This window comes from Odontesthes bonariensis, chromosome 1 (assembly GCF_027942865.1).
Source record: "Odontesthes bonariensis isolate fOdoBon6 chromosome 1, fOdoBon6.hap1, whole genome shotgun sequence".
NCBI classification, from domain to species: Eukaryota; Metazoa; Chordata; class Actinopteri; order Atheriniformes; family Atherinopsidae; genus Odontesthes; species Odontesthes bonariensis.
Window position 1 is genome coordinate 1013115 of NC_134506.1, and position 26498 is coordinate 1039612.

General features: G+C 44.6%; 1 protein-coding gene across 3 annotated transcripts in view; it reads right to left on the reverse strand.

Moving 5' to 3' along the window:
* cemip (cell migration inducing hyaluronidase 1) overlaps window positions 1-26498 on the reverse strand; it is a 259435-nt gene that overhangs the window by 207744 nt on the left and 25193 nt on the right. For all 3 annotated transcript variants that reach the window (XM_075451606.1, XM_075452951.1, XM_075452260.1), the window contains exon 2: window positions 3798-3982. In XM_075451606.1, coding sequence (XP_075307721.1) covers window positions 3798-3852 — 55 coding nt within the window. In that variant the 5' untranslated portion in view covers window positions 3853-3982. The remainder of the gene's footprint in view (window positions 1-3797; window positions 3983-26498) is intronic.

Below are 26498 nucleotides of genomic sequence, written 5' to 3' on the forward strand. Positions count from 1 at the left end.
ATTCATTTAATTATTTTAGTCAATTTATATTTTTAGCCCTTTTATTATTTTATTCTTTTTACTTTTTACGACAGAGTTCATTTTAGCTATTTCCTATTATTATTTTATTTTATCTATTTATTTATTTAATGTTCTTAGCCTTTGTAGTTTTATGTTCTTATTTCATATCCCCAGTGTTTCCCCGGAGGGGGCCCTCTGTGCTGGGGGCTGTGATCGACTCCGGTTGGGATGTCTCTGACTCGTGGTGAACATTGGCTTGGCCAGGTGGGGGGTCTGCGGCAGTGCTCCACTGCTGTGGGCCCCTCGCTGGCCTATTAGCTTGGTGTGCGCCCAGGTGGAGGCGTCCTGGTCGTGGGTTGTCTGTTTGTCTGTATGTGCTGGGGTGGGGCAGGGTGGGGTGGGGATGGGGGCTGCTTTTAAACATGTATAGCACTTTGTGCTACATTTTTAATGTATGAAAAGTGCTTTATAAATAAAGTTTGATTTGATTTGATGGTACAGATCAGTTTACACAAGGACAAATAGACTCAAACACAGTTTTTATCCAACTGCAATAACCACCCTCAGTGCTGCAAAAAATAATAATAATATGCCATATGGAATCTGAATGTGACGGAAAGTATGCATGTCTGTAGATTGTTTTTATGCAATGACTGTGTTCATACTGTTTGTGTTTATGTATGCTGCCAATGTTGTTTTATGTTTCTATTTTTAATTTTTTAATTTTATATTCCTATGAACACGCAATAAATGATGAACCGACTGGAGAGAACTTTTAATTTTTGTTATACCTGTGACAATGACAATAAAGACCTATTCTACAGTTTACTTATTGTCCTGGGGTAAAGAAGCCGTCATTTACCTGCTTCAGCAAGCTCATGCTCATCTGAACAGAGCAGGCAGTGCAGCGAGGATTGTCTTCTTTGATTTCCCCAGTGCGTTTAATACAATCAAGCCTACACTGTGACATATGAAGCTGCAATAATACAGGTGGATGCCACCACAACTACCTGGATTATTGACTACCTGACAAACAGACCACAGTTTGTGAGAGTAAAGGGTTGTGTGTCTGAGAGGGTGGTCAGCGACACAGGAGCACCACAGGGGACTTTACTCTTATCATTTCTCTTCACTTTGTACATCTCAGACTTTTTATTGCCCTTTCATCTCCAGAAATATTCTTATGACTGCAGTTGTTGGATGTATCCGTGATGGACAAGAGGCTGAGTACAAGGAACCGGTCAATCAGTTTGTGGCATGGTGTGGGAACAATCACCTCATCTTGATTGTGGCAAGAAAAAGGACATGACTCTACTCTACTCTAGGAGGACCACGAATAAGCCAAACACTATTCTAATCCTGGGAGAAAAGGTGGTGGTGGAGGACTACAGATAACTGGTTGTTCACCAAGACAACAGACTGAACTGGAGGGAATAGAGCAGACTCTACTTCTTGAAGAAACTTGGGTCCCTTGATGGTTGTTGGAAGATTTATATTTTCAAAGGGTGGTGGAGGCTGCATTCTCCTTTGCAGCCATTTGTTGGGACAGCAGCATCAGAGCTAGACACTCAAAGAAACTTGACAAACTTATAATGAAGGTTGGCAATGTGTTGGGGACTGCTCTGGAGCTCCTTGAGCTGATTATGCAATGAGGAATGTTGCACAAGTTGCTGAACAGAATTGATTACACTGCTCTCTACAAGACAAAGTGATCGAACAATGAAGTTTGTTCAGTCAGAGGCTTCTTCAGCTCCACTGCAACAAAGAAAGTGACAGGTCATTCCTGTCCACAGCAATCATTTTACACAATTTTTAATGGCTAAATTGTAAGTCACTTTGGATAAAAGCATCTGCTAAATGCATAAACATAAATTGATTCTTAACGCTGCAAAATAATTTATAATTTATGAATTTGTAAAGCATAATTTATTTCAAATAAATTCAAAATGCCAAAAGAGAAAATAATAAGAAAAGAAGTATAGAAATATGCAATCTACAACCCTGAACAGGATGTCGGGGGTATGGAAAATTCATGAATGATTCTCACATTTACATTATACATTTAGCAGATGCTTTTATCCAAAGCAACTTACAAGGAAAAAGGAGAATTAACAATTGCATATACACTATATTGCCAAAAGTATTCACTTACCCATCCAAATAATTAAATTCAGGTGTTCCAGTCACTTAAATGGCCACAGGTGTATTAATCCAAGCACCTAGGCATGCAGACTGATTTTACAAACATCTGTGAAAGAATGTTTCTCTCTCAGGAGCTCAGTGTATTCCTGCGTGGTACCGTGATAGGATGCCACCTGTGCAACAATTTCCTCGCTGCTAAATATTCCACAGTCAACTGTCAGTGGTATTGTAACAAAGTGGAAACGATTGGGAACGACAGCAACTTAGCCACGAAGTGGTCGGCCACGTAAAATGACAGAGCGGGGTCAGCGGATGCGCTCACAAATGCGCTTCTGGAAGAATGGTCAAACATTCCCATAAACACTCCTAAACCTTGTGAAAAGCTTGTCCAGAAGAGTTGAAGCTGTTATAGCTGCAAAGGGTGGGCTGACGTCATATTAAACCCTCTGGATTAAGAATGGGATGTCACTGAAGTTCATACAGTATCTTCAAGAATAATTTACAATAAACTTTTTATCAGGTGGAACTCTGCCTCCTTATTACCATTACTCTGTCAAACTGATTTTTTTCTTAATTAGATGATGAGAAAACTGTAAATGGTGTGACCCGATGCCCGGACCAGCGGAAGATAATGGATGGATGGATGGATGTTATGGGTCATGTCTTACCACTGTGCTGGTGCTGCCCCATAAAGCTCTATGCTGTGACATTGGTTGCCAAGCTATAGCAACTATTCAATCCAATTCAATTCAGTTTTATTTATATAGCGCCAAATACAACAAATGTCATCTCAAGGCACTTAAATAATAAAGTCCAATTCAAGCCAATTGGAATTAAATTCATTGTAATCATAATTATTTATAAAATAATCCAATTCATTCATATAGAGCCAATTCAAAAACAATTTCCTAGCTAAGGAAACCAACAGATTGCACCAAAACTTGTCTTCAGTCCAATCTCCCATCCTGAGCGAGCCTGAGGCGACTGTGGAGAGAAACGACTCCCTTTGACTCCCACCTACCTGTGGTACTAACCATTTATACTTTTTGTAGTTCATATGGGCTTAAACATAACATCTTCTCACAGTTGATTTCAGAGTTCATCTTGTCGTTCCTTAAGAGGCCATTCCTTGGAGATGCCAAAAAAAGCAAGAATTTGGTGTACAAATTCTCCCAGTAAGTCTCCACACCAAGTTACAGACATCAGCAATTATCAGAGAACAAATTGTTGCTGCCCATCAATCTTGGAAAGGTTATAGGGCAATTTCCAAACTATTTGGAGTCCATTTTTGGAGCTGCATCTGAATAAACCACAAGACTTCTGGAACAATGTCCTTTGGACAGACCAGACCAAAGTGGAGATGTTTGCTCATAATGCACAGCAGCACGTTTGTAGAAAACCAAACACAGCATATCAGCACAAACACCTCACACCAACTGTCAAGCACGATAGAGGAGGACTGATGATTTTGGCTTGTTCTGCAGCCACAGGACCTGGGCACCTTGCAGTCATTGAGTCCACCTTGAAACTGGATTATCAACAGGACCATGATAAACCTGATAGAAATGCTGTGGTGGAACCTGAAGAATCTGAATACTGGCTGATGATATTTATTGTATCTTTATTTCATGTTACTGTCAAAGGCCTTAACTCACCAGCATGGATCCTGGGAAACAGCAAGGTTGCAAGAAACATCAAATACGTCTTCATCTCTTTCAGCCTGACACTGACCGACTTCACACCGTAGGCCTTCAAAGGCTGCTTCAGGTGTCCTGGTGGCCTTAGAGAGCTTTTTGGAGAATGAAGAGTACCACTGACAGCGTGATGTCACCAAAGGAACCTACAATACACATGGCAATGCGAAAGATTCAGTTAGACATGAAGATCATAAAATGACTGGACATCTCCACCAATAAATAAAGATGTCTTTCACAATGTTTGTTTTAAATTGCTAATTTTAAAAGAAATTATGATCTTGGTTTTTCTTCTGTATGTAGTGGTGACAGCAACTCTGAGAATTTACTTAAATACTGTACTTAGGTGCAATTTAATTGCATTTGTACTTTGCTTGAAGTACAGGGACAGCAACGACAGATGGTCTGAGAGAGGTATAAAAGAAGTCACGTATGTTAAACTGGAAAAACTAACATTAAACACAGGAGGTGATGAGGCTTAGTTTTCTGTTGACACTGCACATGCTCGGCTTTGGGCCAGACTTATCTTTGTTAAGGAGTCCTTCTCTTTCTTTTTTTAGCCAAAGTGTAATGGTAAGGGATAATGTTATATCAAAGGACTAGTTAAATTAGTTACATTGTATACTGAATGATAGTATTTAATTCTAAGTTTAAAGGAGAACTCCGGTATTTTCAACATGAAGCCTCATTTATGAGTCGTCTGCAATGTTTTAGAACCCCCCTCACCGCTTTTTTGATGTTTACTGCTGTCTCCGGTATTTGCCTAATTCTGATTCATCTCAACCTGCTTCAGAATGGCAAGTACGGTTGGCAGCTCGTTCATGCTCGCACTATTTTCTTCGCGGTGGCGGAGTAATATCAACGAACATCCAGTACAAAATGTCAAATAAAACACGACAGAAGCAACTTTTTGCAATGAAATTTGATATGGATTACCAGTGCACACCAGTAACCACTCCGGTGAGTTGATGATTTTGAAAACGGACGTTTATGGTGCTTTTACGGACCTTTTTGGACATGCACCATGCTTGCCGTTCTGAAGCAGGTTGAGATTAATCAAAATTAGGCAAATACCGGAGACAGCAGTAAACATCAAAAAAGCGGTGAGGGGGGTTCTAAAACATTGCAGACGACTCAGAAAAGAGGCTTAATGTTGAAAATACCGCAGTTCCCCATTAAATAACGTTTCTTAAATTAAATGCTTTTTAACTTAAAGCGTTTCACCTTTGATCTAATTTAATCTGAGTTGAAAAAAATCTCAGCTGGAAAACTTTTATCTGTTCAACACTAAGTGGTCATGATTACAAGCCTCCAGTGCTGATATGGTCAGCTGACCAAATCAACAGTTGAAATCCTGTTTAAATATCAGCACTGCCTTTTTAGCCATTTTCCTACTATTGTGCAACATCCAGGAAATTTCTCTGAATTGCAGGAAACTGCAGATTCCCAATACTGGTTTTGATGAGACTGTCTTATGAGTAGCTCAGTGACAGATTGAGACGGAGAGGAACACTTTGATACTTATCCCTTAATCATTATTTATTTGATCATGTAATCAGCTTGTTGTTTAACTTGATTTGGGAGAGTGAATGAATTTCTTGGTGCAATCAGCTGTAGGAAACATGTTCTATTTCGTGTCCAATTTGGGGTGGCTGTTGCTCAGGAGGACGGGCATTCGTCCATCCATCCATCCATCCATCCATCCATCCATTATCTTCCGCTTCTCCGGGGATCCGGTCGCGTGGGCAGCAGCTTGAGCAGAGAAACCCAGACGTCCCTGTCCCCGGCCACTTCCTCCAGCTCTTCTGGGGGGACCCCGAGGCGTTCCCAGGCCAGCCGAGAGACATAGTCTCTCCAACGTGTCCTGGGTCTTCCCCGGGGCCTCCTCCCAGTGGGACGGGCCCAGAACACCTCACCGGGGAGGCGTCTAGGAGGCATTCTCACCAGATGCCCGAGCCACCTCATCTGACTCCTCTGGATGCGGAGGAGCAGCGGTTCTACTCCGAGCCCCTCCCGGATGACCGAGCTTCTCACCCTATCTCTAAGGGAGAGCCCAGACACCCTGCGGAGGAAACTCATTTCGGCTGCTTGTATTCGCGATCTCGTTCTTTTGGTCACTACCCACAGCTCGTGACCATAGGTGAGGATAGGAACATAGATTGACCGGTAAATCGAGAGCTTGGCCTTCTGGCTCAGCTCCTTCTTCACCACGACGGGCCGGTGCAGAGCCCGCATCACTGCAGACGCCGCACCGATCCGCCTGTCAATCTCCTGCTCCATTCGTCCCTCACTCGTGAACAAGACCCCGAGATACTTGAACTCCTCCACTTGGGGAAGGATCTCGTTCCCGACCCGGAGAGGGCATTCCACCCTTTTCCGGCCATTTTCCCTTTTCATGTCCTTCCGGTCTATGAAAAAACGTTTTAGTAAAGCCAATACTTGATTAGGGTTATAAATGGTTATGGCTAGGGGTAAATCACACTGTTACCATCATACACAGTCATTTTACCCTTCATATACAGTTGCACTCATTACCTCAGGATATTTCTTAAAACATAATCACTGGCTGCATCTGCCTGCATGAGCAAACACCACATGGGTACATTTTGAGGAGAAGAAGGAGAGTCTTGAAGAAGCTTTAAGAGCAGGCGGTTGGAGTAATCAGTAGTAGTAAGACGGATCCCTCCTAAAGAGATCTATCAGCTGAATATAAAGGAAGGAAACAGCTGATCCATCAGCTGATGTGGGCTGTGTTGAGATCAGCTTATAAACCAATATACAGTACATAGGCCATGCTGGACCATGTGGATTTCTGGAACTAACACAATGCTTAGATCTATTTCATATCATGTGCGTCTTCTTTAATTTCAGCAACTAACAGTAAGAAATGTCAGGAAATGTATACACATATTTATCTGGAATTAAAACAGTGAAATTCTAACTTGTGATTTTTGTACAAGGCAACATGCAGAGTCTAAGCCATCCAGTGGCTTGTGTGTCCTTTGGCCCATCTGAACACGATGAGCGCAGAGCAACTGGGACATTTTCAACCCAAGCTGGCACTTCTCTCACAGTCACACACACTTCCTACTGAATGAACCTCAATCACTGCTTTGCCTGTTGAACCCAGTTCTCTGCCACACGTTGTGACACAGCATTGTGCACACACAAGTATGTTTGTTAAAAAAGGTAAATGCATTTCCACACATATTGTTGTGACTTCTACAGTAACAAAACCTGACTATTAATTTCTTGCAATATCTAGCATTAAGTCCAGGAATAGTTTATAATAATATGCTGTACCTCTGGAGAAGTACAAAGTATTGGGTGGAACTCTGCTGGCAGCATTACAAGCAGTTCTGTTTGAGGTTTATCTAAACACAGGCCAGATGGAGGAGAACCAAACCTGCTGACTTAACTCACATATGCACTTTTTCCAAGTACATTTTTGTCTGAGTGAATGTTTTGCTCCCTGCCTTGTCTAAAGGAAACTAATCGTATTACATCTTTAGGAAGGAAACGTTTTGATAAGCCTGTGCTGCATTCCATTTAACACACCAAAGTCAGCTCTCCCTGCTGAGTAATTACCAGCAGTTACCATTCCTGGTGTTTCGCTTGTCTAAGTTACCAGTGAGCTCCAACCTAACACAGAACACAGGAGAGAAGTATTTTAAAAAAAATACTGGGGAGGATATTAGTTTATCACTAAAGAACACCGATTAACTCAATGAATGGACGGGATCAGAGTCAGAACAATATGTTGTTGTCAGAGGAGCACAAATATGTGCCTTTACTACCATTTAAAGAGCAGTTTAAAACAGGACAACGACAGATTGCCACACACAAAGGAATTCACAGTAATTATATTATCCCAGCTCTGTGATGGACCTGTCCAAGGAGCATCCCAAATCCCTAAATTGGATGAAGCAGGTTCCACAAATTGATGGAATATACAGTGTATATGGAAAACTATGTGACTAATTGTGTTACTTACTTTAATGTGTAGCTTTGTTAGGGTGCTGGTGGACTTGGTTTGACAGTGGAAAGAATAGGGGATGACATGAAGCAGAGGGCCAGGAGATGGGACTCAAACCGAGGCCTACTGCAACAAGGACTTTCAGCCTCCATTCATAAAGCACCCACTCAACGAGCTGAGCTATCTGACTCCCCCATCTTCACATTTTATTGCACATTTTGTCTTTTTCTTTGTCAATTTGAATATATCTAAAATAATCAATCCCCTGCTACTCCCAGGCCAGAAACTGAATCCCTCCACTGAGTCCTGGGTCTGCTGCAGGTCTCTTTCTCCTGCAGTAAACTTCCTATTGAAAACAAAACCTCTTTACCATTTAGCTCATAACATTTTTAATGTGTTTCCAAATTGACCGATGTTCCATCAACAACCTACAGCTGAACAACCCGTTATTTTGTTAGCCTCAACTTCACTATTTAAGACAACATCAGCAAAAGAAACGGTAAATGGGCAGTACAGTACTTCTATAGTCGAGTTAACCACTGAAAGCTCTTTTACATTCTAAGCCACATTCCCCCGCTCACACATGCAGCATTTCTTAGTCTACACGGTGCTTTTTCTCTATCACACACTGACCAACGGATCAGACACTTCCACTTTGGCATGTGATCTGGGAAAGTTGGGAGTCAAACCACCAACCTTTATTTGCTGCACTGGTATCCTACAGTTTGAATCCAGCTGTTCACACAGATGGCATAAGGTAGTCAGATAATGCACTTAAAAGCATATTGTTCCACTTGGAGAATGTTTTCATTAAAGTATGCTAAAAGTTGTCAGACATAAATACAAAGCTGTGCTGTACGAGCTGTGTTTGAAGGACTGTACCTGAGAAGGGCATTTCCACAAGGCTTAATAATATCTATGTTAACATCCATTTATTCTTTTTTTTTAAAACCCAAAGAAGATTGCTGTCAAAGTGCTGCTATCATTTACATTATGGCTGGGATCAGATTCTGCTTATTTATGCACATGCAAAGCAATTTTGTCCCCACTGCTAAAAATATGTATAACATTGGCAACATCCTGAGGCCTACGGTGACAATGGGTAATATGATTCACTGAGTCTGCCAGTTCTACCAACAGACGTGCTTCAGCACACTTCGGATGGGCAGGGGGGGGGGCGGTACAAGCATGTATCAGTGTGTGTTTTTCCTAAAAAGCATTCCAGGTTTAGCTGCAGTAAAATCACATTTGGTCACATACCGAACATGCTGTCCTCAATGTGATCAAGGCACACTTAACAAGGTTAGCATGAGCATGAAACATGCAGAGAGAGGCAGATGAATGCACCCTGCCACACAAAAATGCACACACACAGTTTTGAATGGAGGAAGGTAACTGGGAGAAACACAAAACATGTGTGGTCTAGCCTTCAGCCAAAAAAAACCATCAAGCTACAGTGCATCCAGAATGCATTCGACCCCCCCCCCCCAAAAAAAAAAAAAAAAAACGCCATAACCAGCCAATTCACAGAGGAGGGACAGAAAGTTCCCAAAATCCTGAAATACAAATTGTGTTGGAAGATTCACTGTCGCTCGAGTTGACATATTCTCTGAATGAAATGCCAGGCTTGTTCTGGGAGGGCCAACAGGCTCCCAGCTCCTGGAGCAACAAGAAGCTCCATCACAGGACAGGAAGCAGATGCACTGGTGTGCTGCTCTGACAGTCTGTAGGGAGATCAAGGACTCAGGCACTAACATCATCTTTTTTCAAAAAAATCTTTTTCTCAAAAAACGTTTAATGAGTTACACTCAAGAAACTTTCTGATCAAAGCTGACGTGCAGAGTCAGCACCAGCAGCATGTGTGAACCCTGAAGCCCACTGGCTGTCTGCACAGCCCAGAGAACACGGCAGCTGAGCCCAGAGAACATGGCAGCTGAACACAGAGAACATGGCAGCTGAACACAGAGAACACGGCAGCTGAACACAGAGAACACGGCAGCTGAGCCCAGAGAACACGGCAGCTGAACACAGAGAACACGGCAGCTGAACACAGAGAACATGGCAGCTGAACACAGAGAACAAGGCAGCTGAACACAGAGAACACGGCAGCTGAACACAGAGAACACGGCAGCTGAACACAGAGAACACGGCAGCTGAACACAGAGAACACGGCAGCTGAGCCCAGAGAACACGGCAGCTGAACACAGAGAACACGGCAGCTGAGCCCAGAGAACATGGCAGCTGAACACGGCAGCTGAACACAGAGAACACGGCAGCTGAACACAGAGAACACGGCAGCTGAACACAGAGAACACGGCAGCTGAGCCCAGAGAACATGGCAGCTGAACACGGCAGCTGAACACAGAGAACACGGCAGCTGAACACAGAGAACACGGCAGCTGAGCCCAGAGAACACGGCAGCTGAACATAGAGAACACGGCAGCTGAACATAGAGAACACGGCAGCTGAACAGAGAGAACACAGCAGCTGAACACAGAGAACATGGCAGCTGAACACAGAGAACACGGCAGCTGAACACAGAGAACATGGCAGCTGAGCCCAGAGAACACGGCAGCTGAGCCCAGAGAACACGGCAGCTGAGCCCAGAGAACACAGCAGCTGAGCCCAGAGAACACGGCAGCTGAACACAGAGAACACGGCAGCTGAGCCCAGAGAACACGGCAGCTGAACACAGAGAACACGGCAGCTGAACACAGAGAACACGGCAGCTGAGCCCAGAGAACACGGCAGCTGAGCCCAGAGAACACGGCAGCTGAACACAGAGAACACGGCAGCTGAACACAGAGAACACGGCAGCTGAGCCCAGAGAACACGGCAGCTGAACACAGAGAACACGGCAGCTGAGCCCAGAGAACACGGCAGCTGAACACAGAGAACACGGCAGCTGAACACAGAGAACACGGCAGCTGAGCCCAGAGAACACGGCAGCTGAACACAGAGAACACGGCAGCTGAGCCCAGAGAACACGGCAGCTGAACACAGAGAACACGGCAGCTGAACACAGAGAACACGGCAGCTGAACACAGAGAACACGGCAGCTGAACACAGAGAACACGGCAGCTGAGCCCAGAGAACACGGCAGCTGAGCCCAGAGAACATGGCAGCTGAACACGGCAGCTGAACACAGAGAACACGGCAGCTGAACACAGAGAACACGGCAGCTGAGCCCAGAGAACACGGCAGCTGAGCCCAGAGAACACGGCAGCTGAACACAGAGAACACGGCAGCTGAACACAGAGAACACGGCAGCTGAGCCCAGAGAACACGGCAGCTGAGCCCAGAGAACACGGCAGCTGAACATAGAGAACACGGCAGCTGAACACAGAGAACACGGCAGCTGAACACAGAGAACACGGCAGCTGAACACAGAGAACACGGCAGCTGAACACAGAGAACACGGCAGCTGAACACAGAGAACACGGCAGCTGAGCCCAGAGAACACGGCAGCTGAACACAGAGAACACGGCAGCTGAGCCCAGAGAACACGGCAGCTGAACACAGAGAACACGGCAGCTGAACACAGAGAACACGGCAGCTGAACACAGAGAACACGGCAGCTGAACACAGAGAACACGGCAGCTGAGCCCAGAGAACACGGCAGCTGAGCCCAGAGAACATGGCAGCTGAACACGGCAGCTGAACACAGAGAACACGGCAGCTGAACACAGAGAACACGGCAGCTGAGCCCAGAGAACACGGCAGCTGAGCCCAGAGAACACGGCAGCTGAACACAGAGAACACGGCAGCTGAACACAGAGAACACGGCAGCTGAGCCCAGAGAACACGGCAGCTGAGCCCAGAGAACACGGCAGCTGAACATAGAGAACACGGCAGCTGAACACAGAGAACACGGCAGCTGAACACAGAGAACACGGCAGCTGAACACAGAGAACACGGCAGCTGAGCCCAGAGAACACGGCAGCTGAGCCCAGAGAACACGGCCGCTGAGCCCAGAGAACACGGCAGCTGAGCCCAGAGAACACGGCAGCTGAACACAGAGAACACGGCAGCTGAGCCCAGAGAACACGGCAGCTGAACACAGAGAACACGGCAGCTGAACACAGAGAACACGGCAGCTGAGCCCAGAGAACACGGCAGCTGAGCCCAGAGAACACGGCAGCTGAACACAGAGAACACGGCAGCTGAACACAGAGAACACGGCAGCTGAGCCCAGAGAACACGGCAGCTGAACACAGAGAACACGGCAGCTGAGCCCAGAGAACATGGCAGCTGAACACGGCAGCTGAACACAGAGAACACGGCAGCTGAACACAGAGAACACGGCAGCTGAACACAGAGAACACGGCAGCTGAGCCCAGAGAACACGGCAGCTGAGCCCAGAGAACATGGCAGCTGAACACGGCAGCTGAACACAGAGAACACGGCAGCTGAACACAGAGAACACGGCAGCTGAGCCCAGAGAACACGGCAGCTGAGCCCAGAGAACACGGCAGCTGAACACAGAGAACACGGCAGCTGAACACAGAGAACACGGCAGCTGAGCCCAGAGAACACGGCAGCTGAGCCCAGAGAACACGGCAGCTGAACATAGAGAACACGGCAGCTGAACACAGAGAACATGGCAGCTGAACACAGAGAACACGGCAGCTGAACACAGAGAACACGGCAGCTGAGCCCAGAGAACACGGCAGCTGAGCCCAGAGAACACGGCAGCTGAGCCCAGAGAACACGGCAGCTGAGCCCAGAGAACACGGCAGCTGAACACAGAGAACATGGCAGCTGAGCCCAGAGAACACGGCAGCTGAACACAGAGAACACGGCAGCTGAACACAGAGAACACGGCAGCTGACCCCAGAGAACACGGCAGCTGAGCCCAGAGAACACGGCAGCTGAGCCCAGAGAACACGGCAGCTGAACACAGAGAACACGGCAGCTGAACACAGAGAACATGGCAGCTGAACACAGAGAACACGGCAGCTGAGCCCAGAGAACACGGCAGCTGAGCCCAGAGAACACGGCAGCTGAGCCCAGAGAACACGGCAGCTGAGCCCAGAGAACACGGCAGCTGAACACAGAGAACACGGCAGCTGAGCCCAGAGAACACGGCAGCTGAACACAGAGAACACGGCAGCTGAGCCCAGAGAACACGGCAGCTGAACACAGAGAACACGGCAGCTGAACACAGAGAACACGGCAGCTGAGCCCAGAGGTGCCACGCTGCAGATGATGAAACTGATCTGACTTTCACTTCTTTTTTCTCTTTCTTTGTTCTTCTGACTGTTTGAAAGTACCTTCATTATCAGAGTTTCTGCCTAAATATAGAGTGTGTGATATCCACTGCAGAATAAATCAGGCAATCAAAAGTACTGCATGTGAGAATGTGCATCACTGCTGATCAAAGAAAATATAGAACTACAGAGAATAAGTAAACATGAGGAGGAATAACTTCAAACATGTTGTGTCCTCACTGCAGATTCAGTGGAGAGACAAAACATGACTACCACAGAGAGGGGGCAACACTCCTGGACAGTATGTCGGCCATTCTAAAGCCACATTTCTAATAGCAGTACATGCTGATAAGATCTCTGTGACTGGGAAATGAGACGACATGTTCATTGTATTACAGCCAGTGAGCCTTCTTTTGATTAAAAACAACTACCCTGCTGAGAGGAAGAGCTGAGGAAGAGTGAGACTGTGACAAGTCCAAAAAGAGGCCTGCTGTACCACTGCAGGCAGACATGCAAACATATAGAATGTATGCATAACTCTAACATATACTCCGAAAGACTGAATTACAGCCAGACTTTGAGGAACTACGGCTGGATCAGACCTGAATGCTAAGATGATCTTTTTATCAAATCCATGGGCAGATGTCACTGAATCAATAAGCCCAGAACTCTTTTATCATTATCATAATTACCTCATCGCGCAGTGCTGTCTGACCTCAATTTGATAATCGTCTCGTTAAAATAAATAGAAAACGGAGGGAGAGTGAAGAGGATGGGAGGATGCTGGGACAACTGCGCTCACTGTCTGATGATGACAGAGGAGAAAAATGTGCTCTAAACACACTGGGACACCCCTAACGTCAGATATGAAAAAATCACCATATCTTCATAGGTGACAAGGTCCTAGGTTGTTCCCCTGACCTGCCTTCCCTGACACCTGAACCCATTGTTCCCTGAAGAATGAAAAATATCCAACCAATGTTACAACAGGGTTGTTACAGCCACAGGATGCATACTGCATAAGACACATCCATGATAGTTTTCTTTGTTTGCTTGTATTTGCAACAGGTGCAAAGCAAAAAGACTGATGGACAGAAGTGTGAAAATACGGTGCTGACAAGATGGAGTCAGATGGGAAGATGACCTCAGGTGACCCCTGCATTCAATAATAACAAGCTATGCACTCATCTAACAACTATCGGAATTTGAATGTGCATATTAAGACTAAAAGACTAAAAGGAAGTGATGCCTCCATATTGAGCTTTGAATTGAGTGTGAGCGTGGAAGTGTGTGTTCTTTGTCTCTGTGTGGCCCTGTGATGGACTGGCCACCTGTCCAGCTGTACCCTGCCAATTTTAAATAAAATGAAATAACTCAAATGAAAAATATACTCTTTTTATCCCAAAGGCAGATTATATAGTTGCAATAATGTTTTTATTTGATATTATTCTTCCATGATGTTGGGTTATTGCTGCTGTCAGGAATGACTTCCTGTATCTCTCTGTGTTACAGTGGAGCTGAAGAAGCCTCATACTGACCGCACTCCTTTGTTTCAGCTTTGTGTTATGCAGAGGGTGGTCAGTGTGGTTCTTTATGTTCATTAGCTTGAGCAGCATTCTTCTTTTTACAATCAGCTCCAGAGCAGTCCCCAGCACAGAGCCAGCCTTCTGTATCACTTTGTCCAGTTTTTTGAGACTCTGGCTCTGATGCTGCTGCAACAGATAATGCAAATTGCAGATTGTACTCTCCACCACAGACTGATAGAAGATATGAAACACATTGGCGCAGTCACTGAGAAACCATAACTTTTTTTAGAAGTACAGTCTGTTATGTCCTTCCTTGTAAACAGCCTCAGAGTTTCATTTCTAGTCCAGACTGCTGTCCAGGTAAACTCCCAAGTATCTGTATTCCTTCAACACCTCCACCTCTTCTCACAGGCTGGAGATAGCATTTGGCTTACACTGGTCCTCCTAAAATCCCCAATCCTTTTTTTTATTTGTTTGTATTCAAGGTGAGGTGATTGTTCCCACACCATGCCACAAAGTGATAGAGCGGTTCCCTGTACTCAGCCTCTTGTCCATCACTGAAACCTAACAACTGCAGTCATCCTCATCAGAGTATTTTTGGAGATGACAGGAATCTGAGTTGCAATGGAAGTCCAAGGTGTCCAGAGGTAGATCAGAGGTAGTAAGATATTTTCCTAACAGAGCACTTCGTTCCCAAACTGCAGGTTTACTTGAGGTTCCCAGAGTTTCTAAAAGTAGAATGGGAGGCAGAGCCTTCAGTTATCAGGCCCCTCTCTGTGGAACCAGCTGCCAGTTTGGGAGGCAGAGCCTTCAGTTATCAGGCCCCTCTCTGTGGAACCAGCTGCCAGTTTGGCTTCAGGAAGCAGACACCCTTTCCACTTTTAAGACCAGGCTTAAAACTTTCCTTTCTGATAAAGCTTATAGTTAGGGATGGCTCAGGTGATCCTGAAACATCCCATAGTTAAGCTGCTATAGGCCCAGACTGCTGGGGGGCCTCATCTGTCACACCTTTCCTCACTTTACTCTCTTTATATACATGTGACATTATTGTGGTCATTAACTCGTGTTTCTCTGTTCCAACAGGTATCCTTTGAATGGTGTTACAGTGGAATTGGACTGTATTATTTAAGTGCCTTGAGATGACATCTGTTGTAATTTGCTCCCTTAGCAAACCTCCAGAAATTTGACTTATCGGAAGATACTTCCCCCGTATCCCCTTGCCCTGTGACGGAGTCTTCCCTCAGGAGAGAGCTCTCCCTTGCTCTGAAATAATTACAAAGTATTTTCAATAATATTACTTGATTCATCTGATTCATTAATTTATGTTAACAAATAGTCTTTATTGGTGGCCCAGTGGCCTGCAGCCTCCAACCATATTAGGCCCCAAGACACTGTTTTGATTAAATATTATTTAAACAACAACAAATAAAGAGAATTAACATTATTCTTTTCAACCTCTATTCGAACTAACCTGAACTAAAGGATGTGGCTGGTTCTCACACCAAAAAGGAGGTCATGTGGTGTAAAAAATCAGAGAGAAAAATAGATGAGATTTTGTTTTAATGACCACACTTTGGTGCACAGGAGCCTTGCTCATTGTGGCTCATTGCCAGTTATCTTAAAATTGTTCTTTTGCCACAGAAATACTGAAAACCATGTCACATAATCATACTCTAATCAATAACCCAACTGCAATAATGATTACAACACTAAACTAATGACTTCAATGAAACATATGTTCCCATGCACCCACCAGCACAAAACTGCCCATGGTCAAAGCTACCACTTGCTGTTGATGAAAGACCTTTCAAGCTAAAAGTAAGACATGAGAGCGATGTTACATGACATGCTGACACATAGTGTGTAAGTTTTGTTCAGAATTCACTTGGAACACGAATCCTTTTGATTTTATTTAGATTATGGTGTAATGGTTTCCCTGAGTCCAGACCTCTGATTGTATACCTCAGTCTGCCAGATGTCATTCTTGACCAGTGGTTCAGTCAGACTCCCTCTTGTGGCAGAAAAGAGAATTAGCGACCTGTCCAGGGTATACCCTCTCGCCTGATGACAGCTGGTGACCCTGAGTTGGATTAAGCGGGTCCAAAAAATGGATGGACGGCTGTACATATACATGTTTAACCTTGCCGAAGGACCCTTTGACATTCAACCCTGGCCACATTGGGGATAAACCAGCAACCTTCCTAAGCCGGATGAGCCCAATGAGAGACTTGGCGACCGTGGCTCAGTGGTGAGAGTGGGTCATCCAATAACCTGAAGGTTGGCGGTTCGATTCCCACTCTGCTCAAAGATTGGTGAACAGACAGCTGGAGGGGTGGCAGTCCACCTCCTTGCCACAGCCGAGGTGCCCTTGAGCAAGGCACCGTACCCCCATGCTCCCCGGGCTTTGAATGGCTGCCTACTGCTGGCATCTGTCTCCATGAGTGTGTGACCCTGTGCATGTGTGTGTTCAACAGGTCCCAACCTGGAAGGGTTGAATGCGGAGGAGTAATTTCATGTATCTACATGACAATAAAGTCTTAAGCCCTATTCGGACGGGACTAGTTTAATGGGGGGACCTGGGGTAAAGTAATAATAACCGGGAAATCTAGTCCCGTCCGAACGCGCCATGTCAGTAAAGATAGCGGAGTATGTCGGTAAACTTTGCCGAGAATTCTACCTCCTGTGAAACGGTCCGGAGTATCTACCATAGGTAATACTAATCCCGTGCGAATGCGACCTTCGGTAATAAGTACGGAATATGTCGTCACATCCTTTTAAAGAGAGAAACAATTAGGTGTGTCTGTTTGCAAACATGGAGGTTCTGGATGAAGCACTGCTTGCAAGCACGCATGGTCGGCGCCATGTCTGTTTACAGATGGGGTTTACGGAAGTGAAATGAAGACGTGCATAGCATCCAGGATGTGACGGTTGTGCGTAACCAACAACTCCTCCCATGTTAGATGAATGTTACAGGGATTTCTTGTCCCGTCCGAATTGGTCATTTCTTCTCCCTGGCGTCGTCTGGTTAACCAACATTACCATACGTCCCCCCATTGAACTAGTCCCGTCCGAATAGGGCTTTAATCTTAATCTTATCAATGTAAACAGGTGTTTTGCCCTCCTCACGTGAAGGTAACACATGTTATCACTGTACTAAGGGCATGGTTAGCATTGGGTTTTAAGCCCATTAGGATACAATTTCATGTAACATTGGTCTGTTAGCAGCTGTATATTTGTTAGTGAATAGCAAGATTCAAATGCCTACTTAATGCCAAAGTCCAACAATCTTCATCAGCAGATGAGGGAAAAATGGCAGAATGTCACAGAGCTGTGAAGTTGGTTTAGTTGTGTGGGCAACTGCTGATAATTGCTATTAAATTGAGAATTGCTTAAAGTTTGCAGCTGCTATGAATTGGTATTTGTTATTTTAATAAGGCTAATGGTTCAATCCAGTTGCATGCAGTTGATACAGATCTGTTTTGACCTGCTCTCTATTCATGGTTGGTTTGGGAGGTAGAAGCTCTATGCACAACCAATGCTTTGCAAGACTGAGTGATATATGAACGTACTGATACTGAACTCTTTCACTATGTGAGTTATGAATGAATATCGACAGTAACATTCAGCAAATGGTATCTTACTTGTCATATGCATTCTTTGTTACACCACCAAAAATATATTAGTTAGACAGAGTTTATTCATTTCTTTTTGGTGCTGAAAATGTAATTGTAAGGCATAAGTCTACACTAAGTATGTATCTACAGCGCAGGCCCCCAAAAAATAGGGAGCACATTTCTTAGTCAGAGGCGCTGGTACATCTGCTAAAACAAAAGTTTAAAAAAAGCTAATGAATTCATTCCCATTGCCATTAGAAATGTGTTTACCCTAAAGGGCTACAACAAACACACATCCAGTAACTATCTTCATCCCAGGGGACAACCTGTAAGCTACGACAACATGACTAGATGGAAATATACTGTACTCTACAACAGTTTGTGAACATCTCAAATTTCTGGGGAAATTAGACGACTGTGTCATCTTTGACTGCACCACACAGCAGGACTAAAAGTGAGCTGCCAGCAGTCTTACAGAAGTCAGATCTGTCCATCGAATCTTTTTGTCAAAGTTGTTGCTGTATGTTTCTGGGCCTCCATGTAAGACATAACTGTTGATAAATGTATATTTCGGTAAAGAAAACGTGCGCTGTGTTAACCCTTGTAGTTCTGAGTACAGCACCCTCATTGAGAATTTCCATGGACATGAGGGTTTCATGTTCCCATTATGCTGATCAAAGTTATTTTCTAAACCTAACCAAGCTGCTTGGTATTGGGTATTGGTACATAACCAGAGAAAAAAAGATGGAAAAGAAACATTAGTTATATAACTAGTAGTCCATAAAGAATGTATACACAATTGTGGATTCCAACATAAAATGCTAACACATTTTCTTGGTGACTGTTTCGGTATTTGTGTGTGAACCATTGTACTTCCCTTGTGTGTGAGAGACCTCTGCTACTTTAAAGGCAGGCAGAGAACAGCTGCAGGGCTGGGGCAGGTGGCAGACTAGAGAGGATCTTTATAGACCCGTAGACTCATAAAACGACATGCCATTACCTTTACTGCCATGTAGAGGACCTATGAGAACATAAAATACAGTATGAGGACTGAGCCTGTCTGGATGTGGATGTGGGTTTTTCTAAGGCACAGAAGAGCATTAAATAGTGATGAAAGCATTGTCTTTATTATTTATCTGGAGGAAGGCCGCTGTTAACACTTGCACGTGCTGCGCACAAACACACCCCTATACACATCAGCAGCTCAATATCATGTCAGTGGACATGGCAGAACAAATCACAGCTCGAAAGCAGATGTTTGAACTTTTCATGAAAGATTTAGAAAATTCCAGGGAAACCCTCAGGGAAACCTTCTCCACATCATCACGAGTGTTTTATAGTTAAACAGTGAACACATTTTCTTTTTCATCTTTTCATCTTTCTCATTCAAAAATAAATATTACAATGCACTAAATTAGGCTGAGCTTTGTCCAACCAGTGGTGGGAGTATAAATATTGATGACATGATCTTGAATGGTTTTCAAACAGGACTAGAAAAACTGCTCCATGCATTTGTTACTTCAAGATTGGACTGCTGTAATTCTTTATTATTGGGCTGTCCCACATATTCTCTGAAAAGCCTCCAGCTGATCCAAAATGCTGCAGCCAGAGTTCTGATGAGAACTAACAGGAGAGATCATATTTCTCCAGTTTTAGCTTCTCTTCATTGGCTCCCTGTTAAATTCAGAATAGAATTTAAGATTCTTCTCCTCACATATAAAGCTCTTAATGACCGAGCTCCATCATATCTTAAAGATCTCATTGTAAGATATTTTCCTAACAGAGCACTTCGTTCCCAAACTGCAGGTTTACTTGAGGTTCCCAGAGTTTCTAAAAGTAGAATGGGAGGCAGAGCCTTCAGTTATCAGGCCCCTCTATTGTGGAATAAGCTGCCAGTAAATGTCCGGGAAGCAGACACCCTTTCCACTTTTAAGACCAGGCTTAAAACTTTCCTTTTTTATAAAGCTTATAGTTAGGTCTGTTGAATCTGATAGTGTATCTGCTAGTGTGTCTTGTCCTGCCTCCACCTCTGGCACCCTCTATACTTTCATTACCCCCTACCCGAACCAGGGTTTGCATCCCCACCCCGCTGTGACTGGTGTGCAGTTGGTGAGAGGCTGAGGTAGCTTGTGGCTGTAAAAAGATGGTTGTTGTGGTGTGAGGAGCAGATCTATATAGGGAGTATAGGGAATTACTCACTGAGTCTGGTCCTTTATTTTATTATTTATTTATTCGTTAGCACAAGTTTCTTGTGTTTACCTTGAATAGGGATGGCTCAGGTAATCCTGAAACATCCCATAGTTAAGCTGCTATAGGCCTAGACTGCTGGGGGGCCTCATCTGTCACACCTTTCCTCACTTTACTCTCTTTATGTATATGTGATATTATTGTGGTCATTAACTCGTGTTTCCCTGTTCCAACAGATATCCTTTGAATGGTGTTACAGTGCCGCCGCGGCCCCCCCCCCCCTTTCTGTCTTCTCAAACCCCAGCTGGTCGAGGCGGATGGCCACCCTTCCTGAGTCTGGTTCTGCCAGAGGTTTCTTCATGTTAAAAGGGAGTCGTTTCTCTCCACAGTCGCCTCAGGCACGCTCAGGACAGGAGATTGGACCGAAAAACAAAAAGGTTTCAGTGCAATCTGTTGGTTTTCTTAGCTAGGAAATTGTTTTTGAATTGGCTCTATATGAACGAATTGGATTATTTTATGAATTATGATTATTATTAATTAATTGAATTCCAATTGGCTTGAATTGGACTTACTATCTAAGTGCCTTGAGATGACATTTGTTGAATTTGGCGCTATATAAATAAAAATTAATTGAATTGAATTATTAGTACAATATTTCATAGCCTGTTTAGCTTCTCTGAAGAGGAACTTGTTGATTCTGCTGCCCTCCTAATAAAGCATTGGAATTACATCTCCTGCATCTGCATCCTCCGTTCTCTAAGTGTGACAGAACCAGCTGCCAGTTTGGGAGGCAGAGCCTTCAGTTATCAGGCCCCTCTCTGTGGAACCAGCTGCCAGTTTGGGAGGCAGAGCCTTCAGTCATCAGGCCCCTCTCTGTGGAACCAGCTGCCAGTTTGGGAGGCAGAGCCTTCAGTTATCAGGCCCCTCTCTGTGGAACCAGCTGCCAGTTTGGGAGGCAGAGCCTTCAGTTATCAGGCCCCTCTCTGTGGAACAAGCTGCCAGTTTGGGAGGCAGAGCCTTCAGTCATCAGGCCCCTCTCTGTGGAACCAGCTGCCAGTTTGGGAGGCAGAGCCTTCAGTCATCAGGCCCCTCTCTGTGGAACCAGCTGCCAGTTTGGCTTCAGGAAGCAGACACCCTTTCCACTTTTAAGACCAGGCTTAAAACTTTCCTTTCTGATAAAGCTTATAGTTAGGGATGGCTCAGGTGACCCTGAAACATCCCATAGTTAAGCTGCTATAGGCCCAGCCTGCTGGGGGGCCTCATCTGTCACACCTTTCCTCATGTAGTGTCCTCTTATAAGCACTTGCATCGTGACGCCAAAGGTGATTTCAATTGTTTACAAACGGTTTTATTCCATTGTTCCAAACTCAAGATTCTTCCAGTTTCAAAGTCCATCACTAAATCATAAATGTTTCCATTTTCCAAGTTTCCATAAACAAAAAAAAAACGCCCAGAAAACAACAAATAAATATGCTACATTGAAAATCATTTTCCTGCTGGCGTCTTTGTTCCTTTCCAAAAGCCTAATGCTCACTGAGAGCTCTCTTTGTTCCAAAGCTGTGGCCTGATTATTCACCTGGGCCAAATAAGCCAGGTGAATCACCAGCCAGGTTAAACAAATTCCAACATGCAGGTACAAATGTCCTCCAGCAGGTGTCACAATTCCAAAAACCCAAATGACAACAAACCACATGTCAAACCAAAAACAAATACCAAATCAAATACCAAGAATGGCTCCTACACATCACCCCCCTTATTGCTACTGGCTAAGGACAGGTACAATAACAAACCAAATAAACTAAGGAGCCATATATACACAAGTCAATTCAATCAATCATAATTCACATCATCATTCACAAATAAAGGCATCAGAAGATGTACCCTTTTTTTTTTTTTTTTTCTCAAAATCATTGCAGTGTTCAGTCCATAGAGTCCGTTTGCCATTGCAGGCATTGCTCACTCAAGAGTCCATAAAGTGGTGTATGTTGTGCATAGTGTCTGTGTATGGATACGACGCTCATGTGTGCACGGATAGTCCATGGTCCATGTGTGCGCATGTGAAGACTGGAACCATCAGTGTATGTGAGATTCACACAAAACAGTAATTCAAAGTACCTGTTCATATATCACAGTGTCACTCATTGATTCATACGTCATTCTCCAACAACAAACAGACCTTTGTAATTGGTCGCTCTAAGACACTCGTCTTAGTTTTCAGTGTTACACTACGTACCACCCCCTTTGAATCCTTCTTTGTGTCAATAACCCTCCCCAACATCCAAGATGCCCTAGGGGCTGTAGGGTCGGCAATTAACACAACATCCCCACACATGTAATTGCGTTTTATTCTTAACCATTTTTGTCTTGCTTGTAAGGTTGGAAGATACTCCCTAACCCATCGCTTCCAGAATGTGTCAGCCAAGTATTGTACTTGTTTCCATCTGCGTCTACTGTATGTGTCTGATTTCTGAAACAACCCAGGTGATAATGTGGGCTGACCTTTAAGAAGTAAAAGGTGGTTGGGTGTTAAGGGTTCAAGGTCATCAGAACTATCTGAGATGGTGGTAAGTGGGCGACTATTAATGATTGCCTCTACTTCGCAAAGGAACGTATGAAGGGACTCGTCATCCAGTGTTTGGGCTTTGGTTAAGGCCACGAGTGCTAGTTTCACTTGTTTTATTAACCTTTCCCAGACTCCTCCATAATGTGAGGCGGCAGGTGGGTTGTAGACCCATTCAATGCCCTTCTGCTGTAGAGCAACGTGTAGTTTGTGGCTTTTGTTCCATTCTTCTATGGCGTTTCGAAGCTCACGGTCGGCGGAAATCAAATTTGTTCCGTTGTCTGATCTTATCTGCAGAACCTGACCTCTTCTGCTGACAAACCTACGAATTGCGTGTATGCACGAGTCAGTGTCAAGGGAATTTGCTATTTCTAAGTGCACTGCTCTAGTTGTGAGGCATGTGAATATAACGCCATACCTTTTAACTTCGCTTCGTCCCCTTTTTACCATTATTGGGCCAAAGTAATCAGCTCCTACATAGGTGAAAGGTGGTAAGTCAGGTGTCACTCTGTCCTTTGGCAGGTCTGCCATCTTTTGCTCTCCTAAGCGTGCATGCTGTCTTCTACAGAACACGCACTCAGATCGGATTTTTCTGGCCAGAGCGTTTGCTGCTGGTATCCAGTACTGCTGTCTTAATCTGGCCAGCATGTGATTCCGTCCACAGTGTCCTAGTTGTTCATGAATGTTTCTTAGTATCACTTTGGACACATGGTGGTCCTTTGGGAGGATGACTGGATGTTTCTGACGTTCCGGCATGGCCATTCTGCTCAGCCTTCCTCCTGTAAGCAGCAGTCCATTTTGCAGTATAGGATCGAGCATGCGAATGTGGCTCTTTCGGCTTAGGTGTGCATTTTTCCTTTGCAGGGCTTCCATTTCCTCAGGAAACGCTTCCAGTTGGGTGTAGTGGATGATTGCATTTTCTGCTCTTTTAAGGTCAATCAAGGTCACAGGTTGTGTGATTATGCATTTTTTCACTGTCTTCATTTTTCTTTCCAACAGGTCTCCCCTTTCAGGTGTGGGACTAATCCCGGTAAGTATTTCCTTTCTTTTCTGACTTAGACTCAACAGTAGGTCTTTTAGCTTCAGTAGCCATGTGACCGCTCTCTTAAGTTTGTTCCAATTTGAGTGGTGATGAATGAAATCGTGGGTTGGGTTCTGGTTGGTTGTGGATGCCATGACTACAACATCTCTCTTCACCTCAACATCACCATCGTTACATGTCTGTGTGTCAATATCAGACTTTGGCCATTCAGAATTTTGTTTCCTAAGAAAGTGTGGGCCACTAAGCCATGTGGTGGACTGGGTAAGTGCAATGGCTTTACAACCACGAGATGCACAGTCTGCTGGGTTGAGTTTTGTCTCAATGTGTCTCCACTGTTTAACTTCGGTCATTTCTCTTATCGTGTGCACCCTATTGGCCACAAATGTTTTGTACCTTTTGTTGTCATTTGTTATGTATTTTAGCACTGCTGTGCTGTCGGTCCAGAACACTGAACTTTCCAGTGTGAGCTGCAACTCTGTTCTAATTAGCTTGTCTACTCTAACTGCGAGCATTGCTGCAGTAAGCTCCAGTCTTGGTATGGTCATTTGCTTCAGGGGTGCTACACGTGACTTCCCCATGACAAAGGAGACGTGTACTTCCTGGTTTGCATTCTCAAGACGGAGGTAGGAGACACAACCATATCCACTTTCTGAGGCATCACTGAAGAGGTGTAATTGTGCAGAGGTTACCTGACCGAAGTGCGCAGGCTTCATGCACCGGGTGACTGCAAGCTCTCCAATGTGTCTCAGTCCAGTCAGCCACTCCTGCCACATCTGCACATGGTGCGCTGGTAGGTCTTTATCCCAGGCATGGTTTTGTTTGCACAGGTCCTGCAGGATGTTTTTAGCTGTAAGGACGAATGGGCAGATGAAGCCAAGAGGATCATATACAGATGCTATTACAGAAAGTATACCTCGTCTTGTGCATGGCTGATTCTTTAGGCTCACAGAAAAGGTCAGTTCATCCTTTTCCACATGCCACTGAATTCCAAGACTTCTCTCCACAGGCAATTCACTTTTTTCCAGGTCAAGATCTTTCACTTGTTGTGCTCTGTCTGCCTGTGGAATGGACATAAGAACATTTCTGTTATTGCATATCCATTTGTGCAAGCGGAAGCCTCCCATTGCACATGCAGTTTCTAGCTCCTTGCACAAGGACATTGCATCATTCTCGGTTGCCACTGATTTTAAGCAGTCGTCAACATAAAAATTGGACTTGATCGTTTCCATTGCTTCCACAGAAAACAGATCTTTGAAGTCCTCTGCTGTCTGTCTGAGTGCGAAACTGGCACAGCTTGGTGAAGATGTTGCACCAAATATGTGCACGGTCATTCTGTACTGTCTGAGTGGCTGATTTGTGTCACCATTTGGCCACCATAGAAAGCGCAAGAGGTTGACATGTTTCTCAGCTACCCTCACCTGGTGGAACATGCTTGCTATGTCCGCCATTAATGCAACAGGCTCTTGGCGGAAACGCAGGAGAACACCCACCAGGTTGCTAGTGAGGTTTGGGCCTTGAATCAGTGCACTATTCAAAGATGTTCGTTGAAAGGATGCTGAGCAGTCGAAAACTACACGCAGAGTGCCCTTTTTGGGATGATGTACAGCGTGGTGTGGAAGAAACCAGACTGTTCCGCTTTCCTTGTTCAGCTCATCATCTGGCACCATTTCTGCATAGCCACTTTCAATCACTCCCTGTAGGAAGGCTGTGTATTCAGAGTGATGCTCTGCATTTTTCTCTAATTTTCTTTTCAGGGAAAAAACGCGTTGCTGTGCCTGCTGGTAATTTTTTGGCATGTTAACATTCTCCTCCTTCAAGGGGAAAGGTAAGTAGTAATGGCCATTTTTCTATTCTTTTGATTTTTCCATGTTCGACATGAATTGTTTGTCTGCTATTGACATTTCGGTTTTCTCCTCAGGTTCTTTCTCTGGGAAATCGTGATGGTATTGGTTTACCAACAACCTCTACTGTTAATGACTTTCCAGGGTTCCATGAGTTTGGCAGCATTTGTTCCAATTAACAATTCTATTTCAGCATCCAGTTGTGACAGTTTGACTTGTTTGGGTATGTGCTGTTTTGACACTGGCAATTTTGGTTGTGGGTAAACGTCTGGGAGCTTGTGAAACTTGTGCTCCTCCATACTGCTGACCTCTAGGCCGGTGACTACACTACTGTTGACAGGCTTCTCCTGTCCCATGGTTTGCAGTAGAATTGTGCAGTTTTTTCCACAGGTGTTTAACTTTCTTTTCAGGGAATCAGTGCAGAACGTGGAGGAGCTACCTGGATCTAAAAAGTCGTAAGTATGTACAAATTGTTCTGAATTGACAACTTTGACCTTTACGGAGACTATGGCTAAGGTGCATTGTGACTCACTGTCCTGCAGGTGGTCTTTTCCCAAAGACACCAGTGCACTTGTTGCAGGTAAGGCATGATCCGCTTGTCCGTCATCCTTTGGCTTTCCTGTGTGGATATGCAGAACAGTTGGGTGAGAGAGCGAACATTTGTCACAAGTCATTCTATTGGAGCACGTCTTACTCATGTGTCCTT